The 16,031-nt window shown below is 46.5% G+C and overlaps 1 protein-coding gene across 1 annotated transcript; it reads right to left on the bottom strand.

Annotated features, from left to right (window-relative positions):
- Positions 1-10,408: 10,408 nt before the first annotated feature.
- LOC119299921 lies at positions 10,409-12,331 on the bottom strand. The gene is made up of 3 exons (XM_037577034.1): positions 11,883-12,331; positions 11,164-11,399; positions 10,409-10,820 (listed from the first exon to the last, which is right to left on the bottom strand). Exons 1-2 carry the CDS (start codon positions 12,261-12,263, stop codon positions 11,229-11,231), a joined length of 552 nt encoding a protein of 183 aa, XP_037432931.1. The 5' UTR covers positions 12,264-12,331; the 3' UTR covers positions 10,409-10,820; positions 11,164-11,228.
- Between the last annotated feature and the right edge of the window lie 3,700 nt (positions 12,332-16,031).

The following is a 16,031-nucleotide window of genomic DNA, read 5'->3' as shown; positions in this document are numbered from 1 at the left end:
GAACCGTACCTAGATAGCCGAAACACAAAAGGATACGGTACTGCAACTCAAAATCTCAAAACCAAAGGCGACCAAAATCATCGGAGTAGGTAGCGGGTAGGTGGTGGTGTGGGTAGGGACATTGGAACGGTTTTGCGGAAGTTGGAGGTGGTGTAGCGGATGATGTTGTGGAAGTAGCGGTCGTCCGGGCGTGGACGTATGTCCGGTCGCCGGTCGTCCGGTAACGTCGGACGTCCGGTGCTTCCTGGGTCACCGGACGTCCGGTGATGTGACGGTCGTCCGGTGGTCGGGGTCAACGCGAGATTTTAGATCCGGGAGGTGATTTTGGGGGGGGGGGATATGGGGAATTTGGGAGGGATTTCGAGGTGGAGATGGTGGGGGAAGGCTAGATCTACTTGCAACGCAACAAATTCACGGATCAAAACCAACAAAACATCATGAAAACTCACAAAACACAAGAAAAAATTTTGGGGCTATTTTTGTGGGGATTTTTGGATTAGGACGAAAAACAACAAAATCAAGCTAGAAAAACAAAGAGGGGGCTCTGAAATCGTGATCAACCTTGCTCATGATACCAAGATGATGTAGGGTGGAACCCTATATGTCCGATCTTTCACGAAAGGAGCGGATCCCTACGAGGAACACGAAGAACATGAGGGGGAAAACAAGGGGAAACACAAGAGAAACACTCAACCAACAAGAAATAGATCACACATGTGCTAGATCCTCGAAACACAGAGAGATACACGATGATCCAAGGTCAACAAAGGACGATACAAAGTAACCGGTTCTTCTCCTAGAAGGAGGTCTTGATGGGGCCGCCCAAGAGGGGGGTCTTGAATCCAAGTTGATCTTCTCCGAAGAGGGGCCGCAGTCTCTCTCGAGGAGGAGATCAGTATGGATGAGCGAAGCTCTATCTCGAAGTATGAGCTAAACCAACGCTAGCCCTAACTAGGATGAATGGGGGGTCTATTTATAGTCTAAGTGCAAAAGGGGGGTGAAGTGAAAGGGTACATGGGCCTCGGGCCCGAATCTGGACGCAACCAGGTACCGGACGTCCGCTGGGGACCGGTCGTCCGGTGTCTCAGGAGCTGCCGGACGTCCGGTGTCCTCCGGTCGTCCGCTGGTTCTGCTCTGTGATGGGGGTGCCGGATGTCCGGTAGCTCCGGACTTCCGCTGATATTGGCTCGGGTGCTGGTGTGCCGGTCATCCGGTCCGGACCGGACGTCCGCTCGTTCGCTTCGGGTGCAGGGGCACCGGTCATCCGGTCTGGGCCGGACATCCGCTCACTGGGGTTCGGCTGAGGCTTCAGGCGCCGGACGTCCGGTCCCGGCCGGTCGTCCGGTGGCTGGGACTTTTCCTGCATCCCTTCTTCTTCTCCGTCTTCTCGTCCATCTTCCTCTTCTTCTTGTCCTTGCTCCTTAGCTTCTCCATTGTACCTGAGTATGCACAAAGTATCCATATGAGGTAGTAGCCATGCTTCATGCGCATCGAAGTGGAATTGTGAGAGGAGAGATGTCACCTCGGTTTCAAGGGCTCTTGCACGTGATCGAGTCATGGGTTCGGTAGGCACTTGATGAGACGATGGTAGGTCCATGGGGATGACCTTGGGATGCTCCGCATCACCTCCAGTGTTTAGTCCTTCTAAGACAAGAGTTGATCAGTCAGAAAGTGCTGAGGCTATAAATGCAGAGACAGATGTTCATGTCCCTGAAGGTGCAGAGACAGAGGCTGTAAATGCAGAGCATGAAGGTGAAGCAATCCCAATACAAGTTGTGTATCTAGAGAGCTCAGATGTTGATGTGGGCAATTATGTCTTTGCAAGGAGGAATTGTTCTTTTGGTAATTAGGATGAAAATGTTATGGCTCATCAAGAGCATGATGAAGCTGGATCATCAAGAGCATGCAAAAGAAAAACAAGACAGAAATGCAGTTCTGATTACCTGGAAGATGCTGATACTGACTCAGATGACTCTGACTTTGATCCTGGAGCCATAGTGGACAGTGACTATGACATAAGTGATGATGATGATGATTTGTATGTTGATAATGTAGACATGGATGAGCCTGTGCAGACAGAGAAGAAGAAAGAAGAGAAAGGGAAGCAAAAGGTTGAAAAGGGAAAAGAAGCAGTGAAAGGAAATGAGAAAGATGGAGATAAAGCAGCAGCTGTTGAAGATGAGTTATATGAATCAGAGGGTGATGACTTGTGGGCACCAGATTTTGATGATGAAGAGGTTTTCATGAAGTTCAAGGCATTCAGACCAGAGGATCTTCATTGTCCCAAGTTTCATGTTGGTCAAGTTTTCCAAACTGTTGAGCTCTTGAGGAAATCCATCAAGGAGTACTGCTGCAAAAACAGGGTAGATGTGAAGTTGCCAGTGAATGATAAGAAAAGAGTGAAGGCAACATGTGATGAGGACTGTACTTGGTATCTTTGGGCTTCATATGATAGCAGGACCAAGTGTTTCATGGTCAAGAAATATGTGGATGAGCACACGTGTACCAAGAAGTGGAAGATCAAGGCTTTCACAACACCATTTCTAGCACATAAGTACCTTGAGAGCTTTAGAGCTGACCAAGACATGAATTTGAGGAACTTTTCTAGAGTTGTTCAAAAGGAGTGGCATATGACCCCAAGCAGGACCAAGTTACAAAGAGCTAGGAGGCTAGCAATGAAAATAATTTATGGTGATGAAGAAGGCCAATACAACATGCTCTGGGACTATGGTAATGAGTTGAGAAGAAGTAACCCTGGGACCTCATTCTTTGTTGCACTAGATAGTCAGGCAAGGTTTAGTAAAGCATATATGTGTCTAGATGCATGCAAAAGAGGGTTCTTGCAGGGATGTAGGCCTATGATATTCCTTGATGGCTGTCATATCAAGACAAGGTACAGAGGACAGCTACTCACTGCTGTTGGGATAGACCCAAATGATTGTATTTTTCCAATTGCAGTAGCTGTAGTTGAAGTGGCAGACAAGCCTAATTGGTGTTGGTTCCTTGAAAGATTAAAGAATGATCTTGCTATCTTTAATACTGCTCCATGGACCATTATGTCAGACAAACAAAAGGTAAACAACATCAATTCTAGTATAAGTAGTACTCCATATTTAGTAGTCCATACTTATGTTTATGTTTTCTTATTGTAGGGCCTTATCAATGTTGTGGAGTTATTTCCAGAGTCAGAACATAGGTTCTGTGTCAGACACATGTGGCAGAACTTTCAGCAACAATTCAAAGGGGATGTTCTTAAGAATCAACTTTGGAAGATAGCAAGAAGTACCACTTTTGTCAAGTATGAGCAGTACATGGATGAGATGAAGGACATCAGCTTGGATGCTTACAAGTGGTTGCATGAGTTGGAACCATACACATGGGTTAGAGCATTTCAAAGTGATCTTCCCAATTGTGATATATTGCTCAACAATAACTGTGAAGTTTTCAACAAGTGAGAAGCAAATTAACTTGCTATGTGCAGTGCTTACTTCCATGTTTCACACTTAACTCAGTTTTGTTTTATAATTGTAGGTACATACTAGATGCTAGAGAGCTACCTATACTTTCTATGCTAGAAAGGGTCAAAGACCAACTGATGCAGAGGCACTACAGCAAGCAGCTTGAGGCAGAGAAGATAAAAGGAAATATTTGTCCAAAGATCAAGAAAAAGGTGGAGAATCTAACTGGATGGGCAAACATGTGCTATGTGGATGGAGCTGGAGATGGGGTGTTCCAGGTAGGTGACAGGGGTGTGAACTTCCTTGTGGACTGGCACACCAATGAGTGCAGCTGTAAGAGGTGGAAGAAGGGTGGCACACCTTGTGTGCATGCCATAGCATGTGCTAGACATGAAAGAGTTAACCCTCTTTCATTGGTCAACCAATGCTATTCTGTGAACATGTTCAAAATGGCATACAAGAACATAATCTATCCATGTAGAGACATGACAGAATGGAAGAAGATGAATGGGCCACCAGTTCTGCCACCATTGTACACCAAGAAAGTAGGCATGCCATGCAAAAGCAGAAGAAAAGCACGAGGTGAAGTAATTTGCAGTAATGGTGGCAAGAAAATGTCTAGGCATGGTGTCATCATGCACTGCAAATACTGTGGAGAGCCAGATCACAACATTAAAGGATGCAAGTACCTCAAGGCAGGACTACCTCCTCCAAATATGCAGGCACCATCAGCACCACAAGCAAATCATGAAGCAACATCACCAGATGAGCAACATGTGCAAGATGAAGATCCTGTCATTACTCAGGTATGTTTTTGCAGAAGATGTTTCAGTTTTGTCATACAGCAGCACAAGCAAATCATGGATCACTTAAAATGTTGCTTCAATTTGATCAGGAACACAACCCTGCAGAAAATCTCATCATAGAAGATCTCATGGTTGATCAAATGATAGAAAGGGTAAGTTTTGTCATACATGAACTCATATATTATGCCAAGCCTACTATTATTGTGTGATCATTTGTACAAATGTTATGTCATGCAGAGGTCTGTGCCAAGAGTGATTGCACAAGGACCTGTTCCAGAGTCTATATTCCTTTCTACTGCTCAGTTGTTGGTCAATCAAAACCAAGGGAGCACAAGCACCATTTAGCAGGGAGAGATGGCCAAGAAGTTACTTGCATTAAAAAAGCAGAGAGACAAAGAGTTAGAAGAGAAGAAAAATGCTATACTTGCAGCAAGGAGAGAAGAACAGGAAAAGAAGGCTGAAGAAGCTGCCAGGAAGAGACATCTGCAAGAGGAGAAGAAAACAGCAGAGGCAGAGAGGAAGAGATAGGCAGCTGCTCAGAACAGAGAGAAGAGGAAAGAAGAAGCAGCAATAAAAAAGCAGGCTCAAGCAGAGACAAGGCAGATTCTTTTGGAGGTTAAGAAAACTATAGCTGCTGAGAACAAAGCAAAGAAGGAGGCTGAGAAGAAGGCTCAAAAAGAACAAGAAGCTGCCAAAAAGCTAGCAGAGAAAGAGGCTGTTGCAGCAAAAAGAAGAGCAGATAAGAAAGCAGAGAAGGAGGCTGCTGCAGCACAAAGAAAGGAAGAACTGAGGCTGATATCTATTGCAATGGGTAAAAGACAGGATGATTCACAAGACCAAGAAGATGGTCAGCTAAGGAAGGCCAGCAGAACATCCATGTTTGATATCTTCAGGTGATGAGACAGTAGTATGCAAGCTGCTTATTTTGCTCCAATCCATGTAGTATGCAAAGAGTGGTTATGTAGGAAAATGTTGCAATTGATCCATAATGATGTAGACACATGAGTATGGATCAATTGTTACTCATTTTGTAACCTGTTCTACAAGATACCTCTTTACCCTGTTTAATGCCCTGGTTAGAGTACAATGGTCACATTTGTCCTCTTCTACTTGCAGCAGTTGTATAGTTATTTTGCATGCAAAATGAACAGAAAAATGGTCTACAAGCATCATGATCTAGCTTTGCAATGCACACACAGAAGGAAAATATGACAATGGTCAAATGTGCCCAAATTGACACCATCATCAACTAGCTTTGCAATGCACACACACAAGGCAAATATAACATAAAAATAATATCTTCATAAGACAGCAACATGATCCATTAACTTCATTTGCAGTACAAGATTGTCACTTCCATTACATATTGCAAAAGTATCAGATTCAACGCAAAAGATTGTCACTTTACACTAACAGAACCACCACATAGTACAAGTTCATCTCCTAACAAACTAGGCATCATTCCTAACATACTAACAGTGAAATAGCTATTGCAAAGACTGCATCAACTACATATTGCATCACTCTTGCATCCACTCCATCACTTCTTCAGCACAGAAATTGCTACTAGCACTGCAACTACAATGAGTGCTGCCAACAAAGCCTTCATCATCACCAATATTTCATTGCCTAACCCTACGAGTGCTTTTGCTTGCTGACTGCTCATTTGACCTGCAACTCTTCCATGATGTCCATCTTCAAACCCTGGAAAATCAACTGCACCTACACCTCCACCTCCACCTGCATATCTTCGATTCCTTGCTCGCATCAGCTCTTCCCTCTTATCCTCTGCAGCTCCTAATGCATCTACGGCTTCATTGCCAACAAGATACTGATTTTCCACCAAGTATGCAATGTATTCCAACTCCCAATGCCAGAAATGGTCCTGGACATCAAAAGAAAACAACAAAACGCCAGAAATCACCATTACAAGTTCCAAAAAATCCAACCAAAACGAAGAACTAGGGATGCACTCCACTTACACCAACATGACACCTATAGAAGACCCAGCCCTCGTGCTTCTCCGTGTTGGAGACATAGAACTTCACACGAGTGCGGCAAGAAGGGCACCTGATGAGCGGCACCACCACCGAACGGCCGCCGACCGATGACCTGATCGAGCTTGTTGACATGGCGGAGTGAAGCAACTGGCGGCGGCAAGCGGCAGGGAGAGGCCGCCGGCAAGCAGCACGGAAGAGGGCTGCGGCAAACAGCAGGGAGAGGGCGGCGGTGGCGGCAGCGGCGTGGGGAATTAGGGAGCGGGCGGCGGCGTCGACGGCAGAGTGGGGAATTAGGGATTCCGCTACAGAGTGGGGTATTTCAAGGGGGTCGATGGTTAATTACATGCGTCAGGCTAATTTACAGAAATAACCCTCCGCGTGCCGACGTGGACGGCACCGACTGGTCAAACCGAGCGGCGACGGGTGGCATACGAGCAACAGTGACCGTACAAACACGTCTTGTCGTATTGGGTGACCGTATTGGCCGTATTTCTAAGTTCGCTGACCAAATTGAGCTCTCTTCGCAAGTTCAGTGACTGCCAGTGTATTTTACTCTTTAATTCTCGGTCACCTTATTCCTAGCGATTTCCCTTCTTCGATTGTGCTGCTGGACCTTTGTTCCACGGATGAGCAGAATCGCGGGTTGACCGCTTGGTCCGCACCGCGTGCGTGTGGCTGCATGAGCTCCTGTCAGTTTCACTGCCCTCTCGCAAGCCACTTCTGTAAAGTCGTGCTGGTTCTTGCTACTGGCAAAGATCGTCGAAGATAGGCAGCGAAATGCTGGAGCCACGCAACGACATAAATGTGGAATCCATCTCATGCCTGCGACGAGATCTTGTGGAACTTTTTTGCTTCCACCGATTGACCTCCGTGCATCCTCACAGGAAGATACGGAGGAGGGCGGCAATTAAAGGCGGCATTACTCTGCGTGTCTGCGTGCTGCATGCGTGGTAATCAGCTACACTCGTGAGCTTGCAAACAATGGATTTTATCGGGACGCCATGCATGCCAATGTCATTTACTACTGTGCTAGCTAGGGCTCCTATAGGCAGGGATTGAAATGGCTGGGCACGTCGGGAAAGAGAGCGAGAGCGATATGAATGCGCGCGAGAGCACTGTATGCATTGTGCTGGGGACATACATTGTGCAGAGCATGGCATGCAGACCGGACGGTTCCTTCAGGAGGCGGATGTTGAGAATATCGATTCGATGGATCGCTTCCCGTTTCCCCGTAATGGCGAGTGAAGAGAGATGGGACGCTGCAAGCCATTACTCCTCACGCTCACGGGATCGAGATGGAGTAGCTAGCTAGGACTAGGAGGAGGGCCGGAGAGAGAGGAGCTGCAGATTGGCGCTGTTGCTGCGTTGGGAAGTGCCAACTGCCGAGCTTAGGCTTCCTAGGAGCCGCAGAGGCTAGCTACCGCCGCGGCCGCGCCAATGGCATTGCTAGTGAGCAGTGGCGGAGGAAACACATCGTCCAGCCGAACGGGACGCCCATTTCATGTTCATCTCTCTTCTTCTTCTTCTTCTTCTTCTTCTTCTTCTTCTTCTTTTTGTATTGTATGTTTACTATTTTCCATCTCAGTTTTGATCCAAGAACACTCTAGTTTTGTTGCTGTCGACTTGTTTGTACGAAGGCACTGCATGCAGGGACGGGGTCCCTGAGGTGATTGGAGCCGGCTCCCGACGTGGTTTGACTTTTGTTCACGGCAAATCTCTGCCCAAGAGATTTGAGCCGGGAACGGGATCGTCCATGATACGAATTAAAAACGCTGCCTGCTCCTGCAGTTCGTGAAAACGATGGCGTTCGATTTGGCACGAGAACTTGGCAATCAGAACCGGGGCGACAGTGCTGGCCGAGCCGAGCCGAGCGAACGCCGTCGGTAACACGAGACCACAAGATCCAAGGCCCGTGCGCGCATGCAACTGTGAACTGTCTCGTGCCAGAGTGCACGCCGAGGAGACGTCCGAGTCCAAACAAAAATCCTAAAACCCCAGACGTGTCACGCGGGATTCCATGGGTAGCCACCATCTCATGTCGAACGAAATAGAGCAGGCCTTGGGCATGCAGCTCGTAGAACAGACATTCTCAATGGATTAAAAAACGGGCACGACAAGCAAATGCATGCACATGAGAACATCATGTTTTCAGGACCCATCATGTTTCACGACAAGCAAATGCCTTCACATCATGTTTTTGTTTTCGGCAAGGGCCTGCGCATCATGTTTTCAGGGCCCATCGTGTTTTTTCTGAGTTGATTGGCCTCGCCCCGAGCTATACATTCAATTCCACGTATAGCACACGAAAAAAAAACTTATGTGACACAGAAATGCGAGAGCTCCTAATCTGCGCTTCAAGCGCCCGTTCACACACGTAGCTGGTAGGTTTGAAAAGTTCACGGTTTGAAAAAGGTTAATGTATTTGAAAGGTTCGCGGTTTCAAAAAAGGTTCAAGGATTTGAAAAAGTTCGTGAATTTTGAAAAAAGTTCACGGATTTGAAAAAGTTTAATGTATTCAAAAAGTTCACGGTTTCAAAAATGTTCACGTGTTTGCAAAAACTTCACGGATTTGAAAAGTCCGTGGATATTGAAAAAAGTTCACGGATTTTAAAAGGATTGTGGTTTCAAAAAGTTCATGAATCTGAGAAAGTTTATGAGTTCTAAAAAAGGTTTATGAATTTGAGAAAAAGTTCACGGTTTAAGAAACATTCACAAATTTGAAAATTTCACGGTTTGAAAAAGTTTAAAAATTGAAAAAAAAGTTCACGGATTATAAAACGTTCAAGAATTTGAGAAAAGTTTGTGCTTGAAAATGTTCATGACTTTGAAAAATAGAAAAAATAAAACATAAAGAAAAAGGAAAAAAACAAATAATAATAATAAAACGAAAACAAAAAAACCAAAGAAGAACCAGCCCAGGAAAATATGTGGGAACTTTCTAGCAGGTTCCCACGATGGGCCGGCCTACTTAGGAACACAGCGAAAGGAACGCAGCAGTGCGTACGAAAAGAACTCAATCTGACGCCTGAAGCGCCAAATAGCATTTGTGCACAAAGTCAATTTCTTATTTGAAGCATTCTACATCAAGTAAGTAGTCGCTTGTTCGCACACAACGATTGCATGCGGTTTTGGGATATCAATGCTACTTATCTCGGAGCAGCACTTGTCTATAGAGGTATAATAGATCTAGCGACGACCAAGCCAATAGTATGCAGAGAGGGTTTGTGTCTAGCAATAGACATGGCGCAGTAGATGATTCGTCTGGCATCTGATTGCAAAAGTGTGGCCGAAGATATCAAGAATAAGAGCATGGGATTACATGCAGCCATCACCAAGAAAATTGTAAAGCGCTCCGCATCCTTGTGAGAGTGCCATTTTATCCATGAGCAACGTCCAAATTATAAGACTCACAACGTAGCTAAGGCCTCATTCGGTTTGAAGGAAACCAAAACGTAGGAAGTAGTATAGGAATTTGATAAGATGACTGTTAGAAGGTTCTTGAACCACTTCTATGTGTTTACTGTTTTTTTAGATACTTTTATTTTTTATGTTTATTTATTTTTCGTTTCTTTTCTATATGTTTTTGTTCAAAAATGGGAACTTTTCAAAAATATTCGGGATTTAAAAATAACCCACAAATTTCAATAAATGTTTGGGAGTTACAAAAAACTGTTCCTGTTTCAAAAATTGTTCGCAAATTTTGAAAAATGCTCCTATTTTAAAAATTGTTCCCGTTCCAAAAATTGTTTGCAACTTTTTGAAATTTTTTCTTGTTTTCAAAAAATGTTCCCATTTAAAAAATTGTTCGCGTTTCTAAATTTTGTTTCTGGAATTTCAAAAAACGATCCTGTTTTCAGAAAATATTCAGGAGTTTTAGAAAATGTTCATGTTTCCGAATTTTTTTTGTAATTAAAAAAATGTTCGTGTTTTCACAAAATATTTGAGTTTTTTTAAATCACAAATTTGAATAGTGTTGGCGTTTCATATAACATTCACGTTTAAAAAAATGTTTTGTGCTCGAAATTTAAAAAATGCTTGGATCTGGCTTTGGTTCTTAAAGTTTTGCGCTGCTTTATAATCAGGAATGCTCGACAGGTTAACTGGCTTGTGGCACAACTAACAATCTCTCGCTGAGAGTGGCAGATAGGAGCTCCCCATACAAAGCGTGGACTGCCAATACAAATTGCAATGAAATATTTTCATGCTTATCTGATTCACGGGATTTTAAAAGTGCATGAATTGTAACATTTTGTCAATGCCATTTGAATACTATAAGATTTGCGTAGATGCTAAAAATTGTAACATTTCATGGTTTGCATTGCAGCATTTTTTCAAGAGCTTTGCGTAGATGCTAAGATTCCTTGTCGCAGAGAGTGACGGATCATGGAGATTTCTTGCTTGACCTGACCTACAGTTGAAAGAGCTTGACTGTCTCTCAGGAAGTGAAGGCCCTGAAGATTGAGTTGAGTCCCATTTTCTTGCCCCCTTACATTCGGTCGTCGCCGGAATATAAATATACAATCTGTCTGGCCATTTGTTTCTTGCTGATGAAAATGCTGAAGATGGAACGTTGTAAACTTGTTAGCGAACCAATTATGCATGCTTATTGCACTTGTTACTGAATCAATAGTACAGAGCATATATTCACACATATACGAAGCAATTTTCTGCACTGAGATGATCTTTCATAGGGGATGTCTAAACTAGTCCAATCCAAGCAATACACCTAAGCCCCAAACATATAATAAATATAGTTAATCTATAAGGAATCTGCGAAGGCTAATGCCCTGGTGCCATTGAGTCTAACACTAACCACTCTCGCTGCACAATCGCCCTACCGTTTCATAAACACAAGCTAGCAAGTTCACTAAAGCAAAAAAATCAAACCAGTAGTTTTACCTTGTATATCATATATCTAAATATTTTGCTGCAAAGAATGCAACTCCCGTTCAAGAAAAAAGCCTTCAGTCTTGAGATCCGAATCTTCTGCTCCACTTCATGAGGAGCTGTTCTATATCAGCATCCATTCTTGTTCCTTTACCTCCCCACACTAACATATGAGCAAGATCCATCATTGATGATCCATCTACCTCATGCACTGCTTTGAAACCCATCCTCGTATAGAACTTAACAAGCTGACGACAACAAAAAGACACCAATGAATGAATCTAAATGAATAACTTTCCCAAATGAAAATTATACTCAGTAAACACAAAACAGAGCATTCTGTCACACTAAGCGAAAATCCATTGTAAAACCATATGCTCCTTGCTGTTTGGCGCCTCTCATTTCTCTATCAAGTTGAAAAAGTTTTTGCTTAACTCATAGAAAATTCAGAAATAAACGTAAATAGAAAAAAGAAGAGAAAATATAGAGAACTTGAGTGATTATATAGCTAAGTCCACTAGCATTAATTAGTCGTCAACTCAACACTAGTAGACGTCTGCTCAAAAATCTTCTTAACCATTTTGTACTTTACAACTCTAGATTTTTACACTGAATGTTTCCAAATATCATTACGGTACACATTTGCTCAAACCTGCAATTCACTAACCATCAGTATATCCGATTAAGCAGCAGCCACAACGAACCGACAGACATGTTCTAAGAGGTGATACCTTGTTGTGATAGAGCGGCGTATCGTTGATGGCTAGCAGATCGGCGCGCACGCAGCCAGCGTCGAAGCCATGGCGCACGGTGACGGCGCCTAGGAAGATGCCGAGGCCGAAGAGCGGCCGGTCAGGGACCTCGAGCGTGGCGCGCGACATCCGCATGGAGTCGAGGTGCAGCACGGAGCCCCCGGGCCAGGGCCGGACAGCGCCCTCGGCGCGGCCCAGCTCCACGTCGCCGTCGCCGCCGACGCGGGTTGCCGTGACGCGGAAGAGAGGGCCAACCGTGCTTAAGCGCACGCGTAGGCCCTGCGCGCGTGACGCGGCCATGATGTCCGCCATCGTCGGGAGCCTGCCCGTGCCTGGTGTGGGCGGCGACGGAGCGGCCATGGGGCTATGGGAGAAAAAGGAGCAGCGAGCTGCAGGAGGCGGGAGTGACTGGAGGGGAGGCTGGACACGTCTCGTTATAACGCCATGCGAATTGGCTGACCGCTGAGCTGAGTATCCAATATCTTACCGAGTACCCGCATAAAAACATAAAAAATCTTAGGGGTGAAATACTACCCTCGCACTCCGCCTGCATTGCCAACGCTGCTATACACACGACACTCCACGCACGATTTGTGCACGATGGTTCACATCCAGCCATCGAATTAAGGAACCAAGTGCATCACATCTATCAGATGGTCAATCGTTCATGCATCGTGCATGATGGGTCGGCTGTGAAGTAGTTTCGTTTGCCACTCCCCTTCTCCGCCTTTCACTGCTCGAGGTATGCCGCCTCCTTCTCCGGTGTGGATGTCATCAAAATGGCCGGTGCACTCACCCACTCGCGCAGGATACCAGTCCACATATACCTCTCCCCGACGGCCGGTAATTCCAACGTGGCCTCCGTGGCCCACTCTTGGGCATGGCTGGCGCTGTTTCAGGCAGTGGCGGCGGTGGCAGAGGGTAGACATAGTCCTCGTCGTCGACAGCTGGAGCGCCTCCTCCATGCCTAGCTAGAGCGCCCCCTCCTCGCATGGGGACTCCTGAAGGGCGCACTAGAGCGCCTCCTCGAGTGTGGCCTGGTATGTTGCCTCCGCCTCCTGGTCCTCCTGCGCCACGACCAGGACTCCTCGAGGGCGCGCTGGACGGCGCCCGCAGCGGCGCATGTCGTGCTCGGTGGCGAACCAGACTTCCCAGTTGGGGGAGTCTGGCGCGTACACCGGGTCATGGTGCCACTACGGCGTCAGGAGGGCACGACATCTGCGCACCTCCTTCGCGTGCGCGCGTGGAGACCACGACATCGACGGCACCGGGATGCGGTGGGGGTTGAGGTGCCAGTCATGGGAGAAGTTGACGCCGGGCCACTGCAACAACACACGTACTGTCATTGATACTGCGCGCGGTGCACCGGGATGTAGAGCCGGTCCCATGGCCGGTGAGCTCTCCCTGCCCGCGACACCAATGAGAAGGCGTCTGGCGGCGGCGGCGAACTTGCACTTGCCCTTGTTGTTGAAGAACCCATGGCGGACGCGCGGGCTAGCTAGGGTTTTTTGTCGCCGTGAGGGAGCGAGGGTGGCCAGATATGGACGGGAGGGGGAGGAGAAGTGGATGAGGCTGGTCCCCCCGCACGCTTGCATTTAAAAAATATGTGAACTCTCGAGGCTTCCAGACGCTACCATGTAGGCCCAAGGTAGGTGGACGCATTGACTATGACCGTGTGGGGTAGTTGGGTGGCCAAAACGTGGGCCCGAGGCGAATACCGAGCGGACGCGTGGCGCGTCCGTCTCGTGTCTACGTGGATGCAAACCGGGGGCAAATTTGGGACAAGAATGCGTCCATATGGATACCGAGCGAACCAACAATGGGTTTGCGACGACGTGTTGGACCGTCATTTTCATCCATTTCCACTTAAACAGACATGCACGGACGAAATGCTTCGGCGCGTTGGAGTTGACCTTACCAAGTAAAGCTATGGCGAATTGGCTAACTACTGAGCTGAGTATCCAATATCTGAGGCCAACTCCAACTCCAACGAGGTGACTCATTTGGTCCATGTGTGTTCCTTTATGTTTATGTTTATGCGAACACAAACGACGACCCAACGGCACCGACACATCCTCGATATCCGCTCGACGTCCGTCTTGATGCATTTCTCATCCTCGGCCCCACCAACATGCCCGGGAGCCGACGTGGCTAACACCCCCTAATCCAAGACACCATCGATAGCCCCTGAATCGGTCTTCACGTCTTCGTCTTACCTACTTTTTCAAACACTTTTGCTCTAGTTTTAAACTTTAATTTGCATGATTTGAATGAAACTAACCTGGATTGACGCTATTTTCAGCAGAACTACCATAGTGTTGTTTTTGTGTAGAAATAAAAATTCTCGGAATTGGACGAAACTTTTTGGAGATTTTTATGGAATAAATGAAAAATACTAGAGCCAAGATCCACTGGAGGGGAGCCACCCTGTGCACACGAGGCACCAGGGTGCGCCCACCCCCCAGGCATGCCCTGGTGGCTTGTGGGGCCCGCATGGTTCCACTGACCCTAATCTCAGCACTATAAATCCCTATTTTATAATAAAAAGAAGAGAGTAAGTTTCATCGTGTTTTACAATACGAAGCCATCGTTGACGGTGTCCTGGGATAGGGGGTACTCACCACGTCATATCCCAATCAGTTGGATTGGGCCGAGGACCCCATGGCTGTATGCTTATGGGCAAGTTCGGATAGCCGATGTATACAGGAGGAAGATTCCACAAGACTTGGTGATCAAGACAAGGACCCCTCTCCACCGGCGTATTCGACTAGGACTCTTGTTATCCTAGGCCTCTGGTACATTATATAAGCCGAGGTCAGGCTAGTCGGTAGATTATTATGACATTACTCATCATACCTGTAGGGTTTAGACCACAACATACGAGCTCGAGGTAGATCAACTCTTGTAACCCCTATACTCATCAAAGTCAATCAAGCAGGAAGTAGGGTATTACCTCCATCAAGAGGGCCCGAACCTGGGTAAACATCATGTCCCATGTCTCCTGTTACCATCGATCCTTAGACGCACAATTCGGGACCCTCTATCCGAGATCTGTCGGGTTTGACACCGACAATGATGCTTTCATTGAGAGTTCCACTGTGTGATCAACAAAGGATCAATGGCTCGCCCGCAGATCAACTGCGATGCCGGCATCTTCGTCGCCGGCTCGACTGGTCACCTTAGCTCGACCGAGGATCGCGCTCCATCTCCGATCGTCATGTTCGGACAGGGGCCTTCATCAACATCAACTCCTATCTCTATGAATACCATGGAGGAATCATCCATGGAGCTCGGGGGCTCAACGTCAACATTGCCCTCAGGCGACCGTACTGTTTTTCTGAACAGCGAACTTGTATCCGCTGCCACCTCCTCCTCAAGCATCGCTTTGACAATTACTTTGATGAAATTGTGCGGAATTGAGTCTACAACAACCATGAAAAATTTTGTCGAGTTTCGATGGAGGAATCTCCGGCAATCTACGATATACCGGAGCCCTGTCAAATCTGGACATGAATCTAGACAAGTTTAGGGCGTGGTCTCCAGCACCTAGCTTGGACGTCCTTTGGAAGATTCAACCGTTGATCGGCTGCGGAATTCCTATATCTACCACCCCTCAAAATTTCAGCTCGATCCGACCATCCAAACTCCGAGAAACTTCCGATTAGTGCATTACTTTTCGGACCTGTTTTCTGCGCGAACGGATCCGACCATAATTCATGTTTCTTTATAAACGTGATATTGGACAACCTTTTTAAAGGAATTTTCTTCTATGGTATTGTGCGTTGTTTTTAACACGTGCCCATAAAAGTTTAAGCCTTCTTTGAGGCACTCTTCACTATCGCGCTGGTGTAACACCAGGCCGGTAACATTGCTCCACGTCTGTCGACCTGCGCTAGACAGATCTCGTTTCATCGAGTCGAGCCTAACCTTATCGGATCATCAGCTCGGCAAGCCGAACAAGAGTTCGACATCGCGAAGGATAAATCATCGCCAACACCATCGCCCCACGGATTGCACGGGTCAGGCGCACCGACATCGCCGCTCGGTCACTTCATCAATCCGGCATTGACCGCGTCACAAGTTATGACCAGCGTCGGCATGGCCGCACTGTTGCTTTTTCAAGCCAAT

The sequence above is a fragment of the Triticum dicoccoides genome, chromosome 5A, assembly GCF_002162155.2.
Source record: "Triticum dicoccoides isolate Atlit2015 ecotype Zavitan chromosome 5A, WEW_v2.0, whole genome shotgun sequence".
NCBI lineage: Eukaryota > Viridiplantae > Streptophyta > Magnoliopsida > Poales > Poaceae > Triticum > Triticum dicoccoides.
Note: the sequence above shows the minus strand (reverse complement) of the source record. Positions and strands in the feature narration are given on the sequence as shown.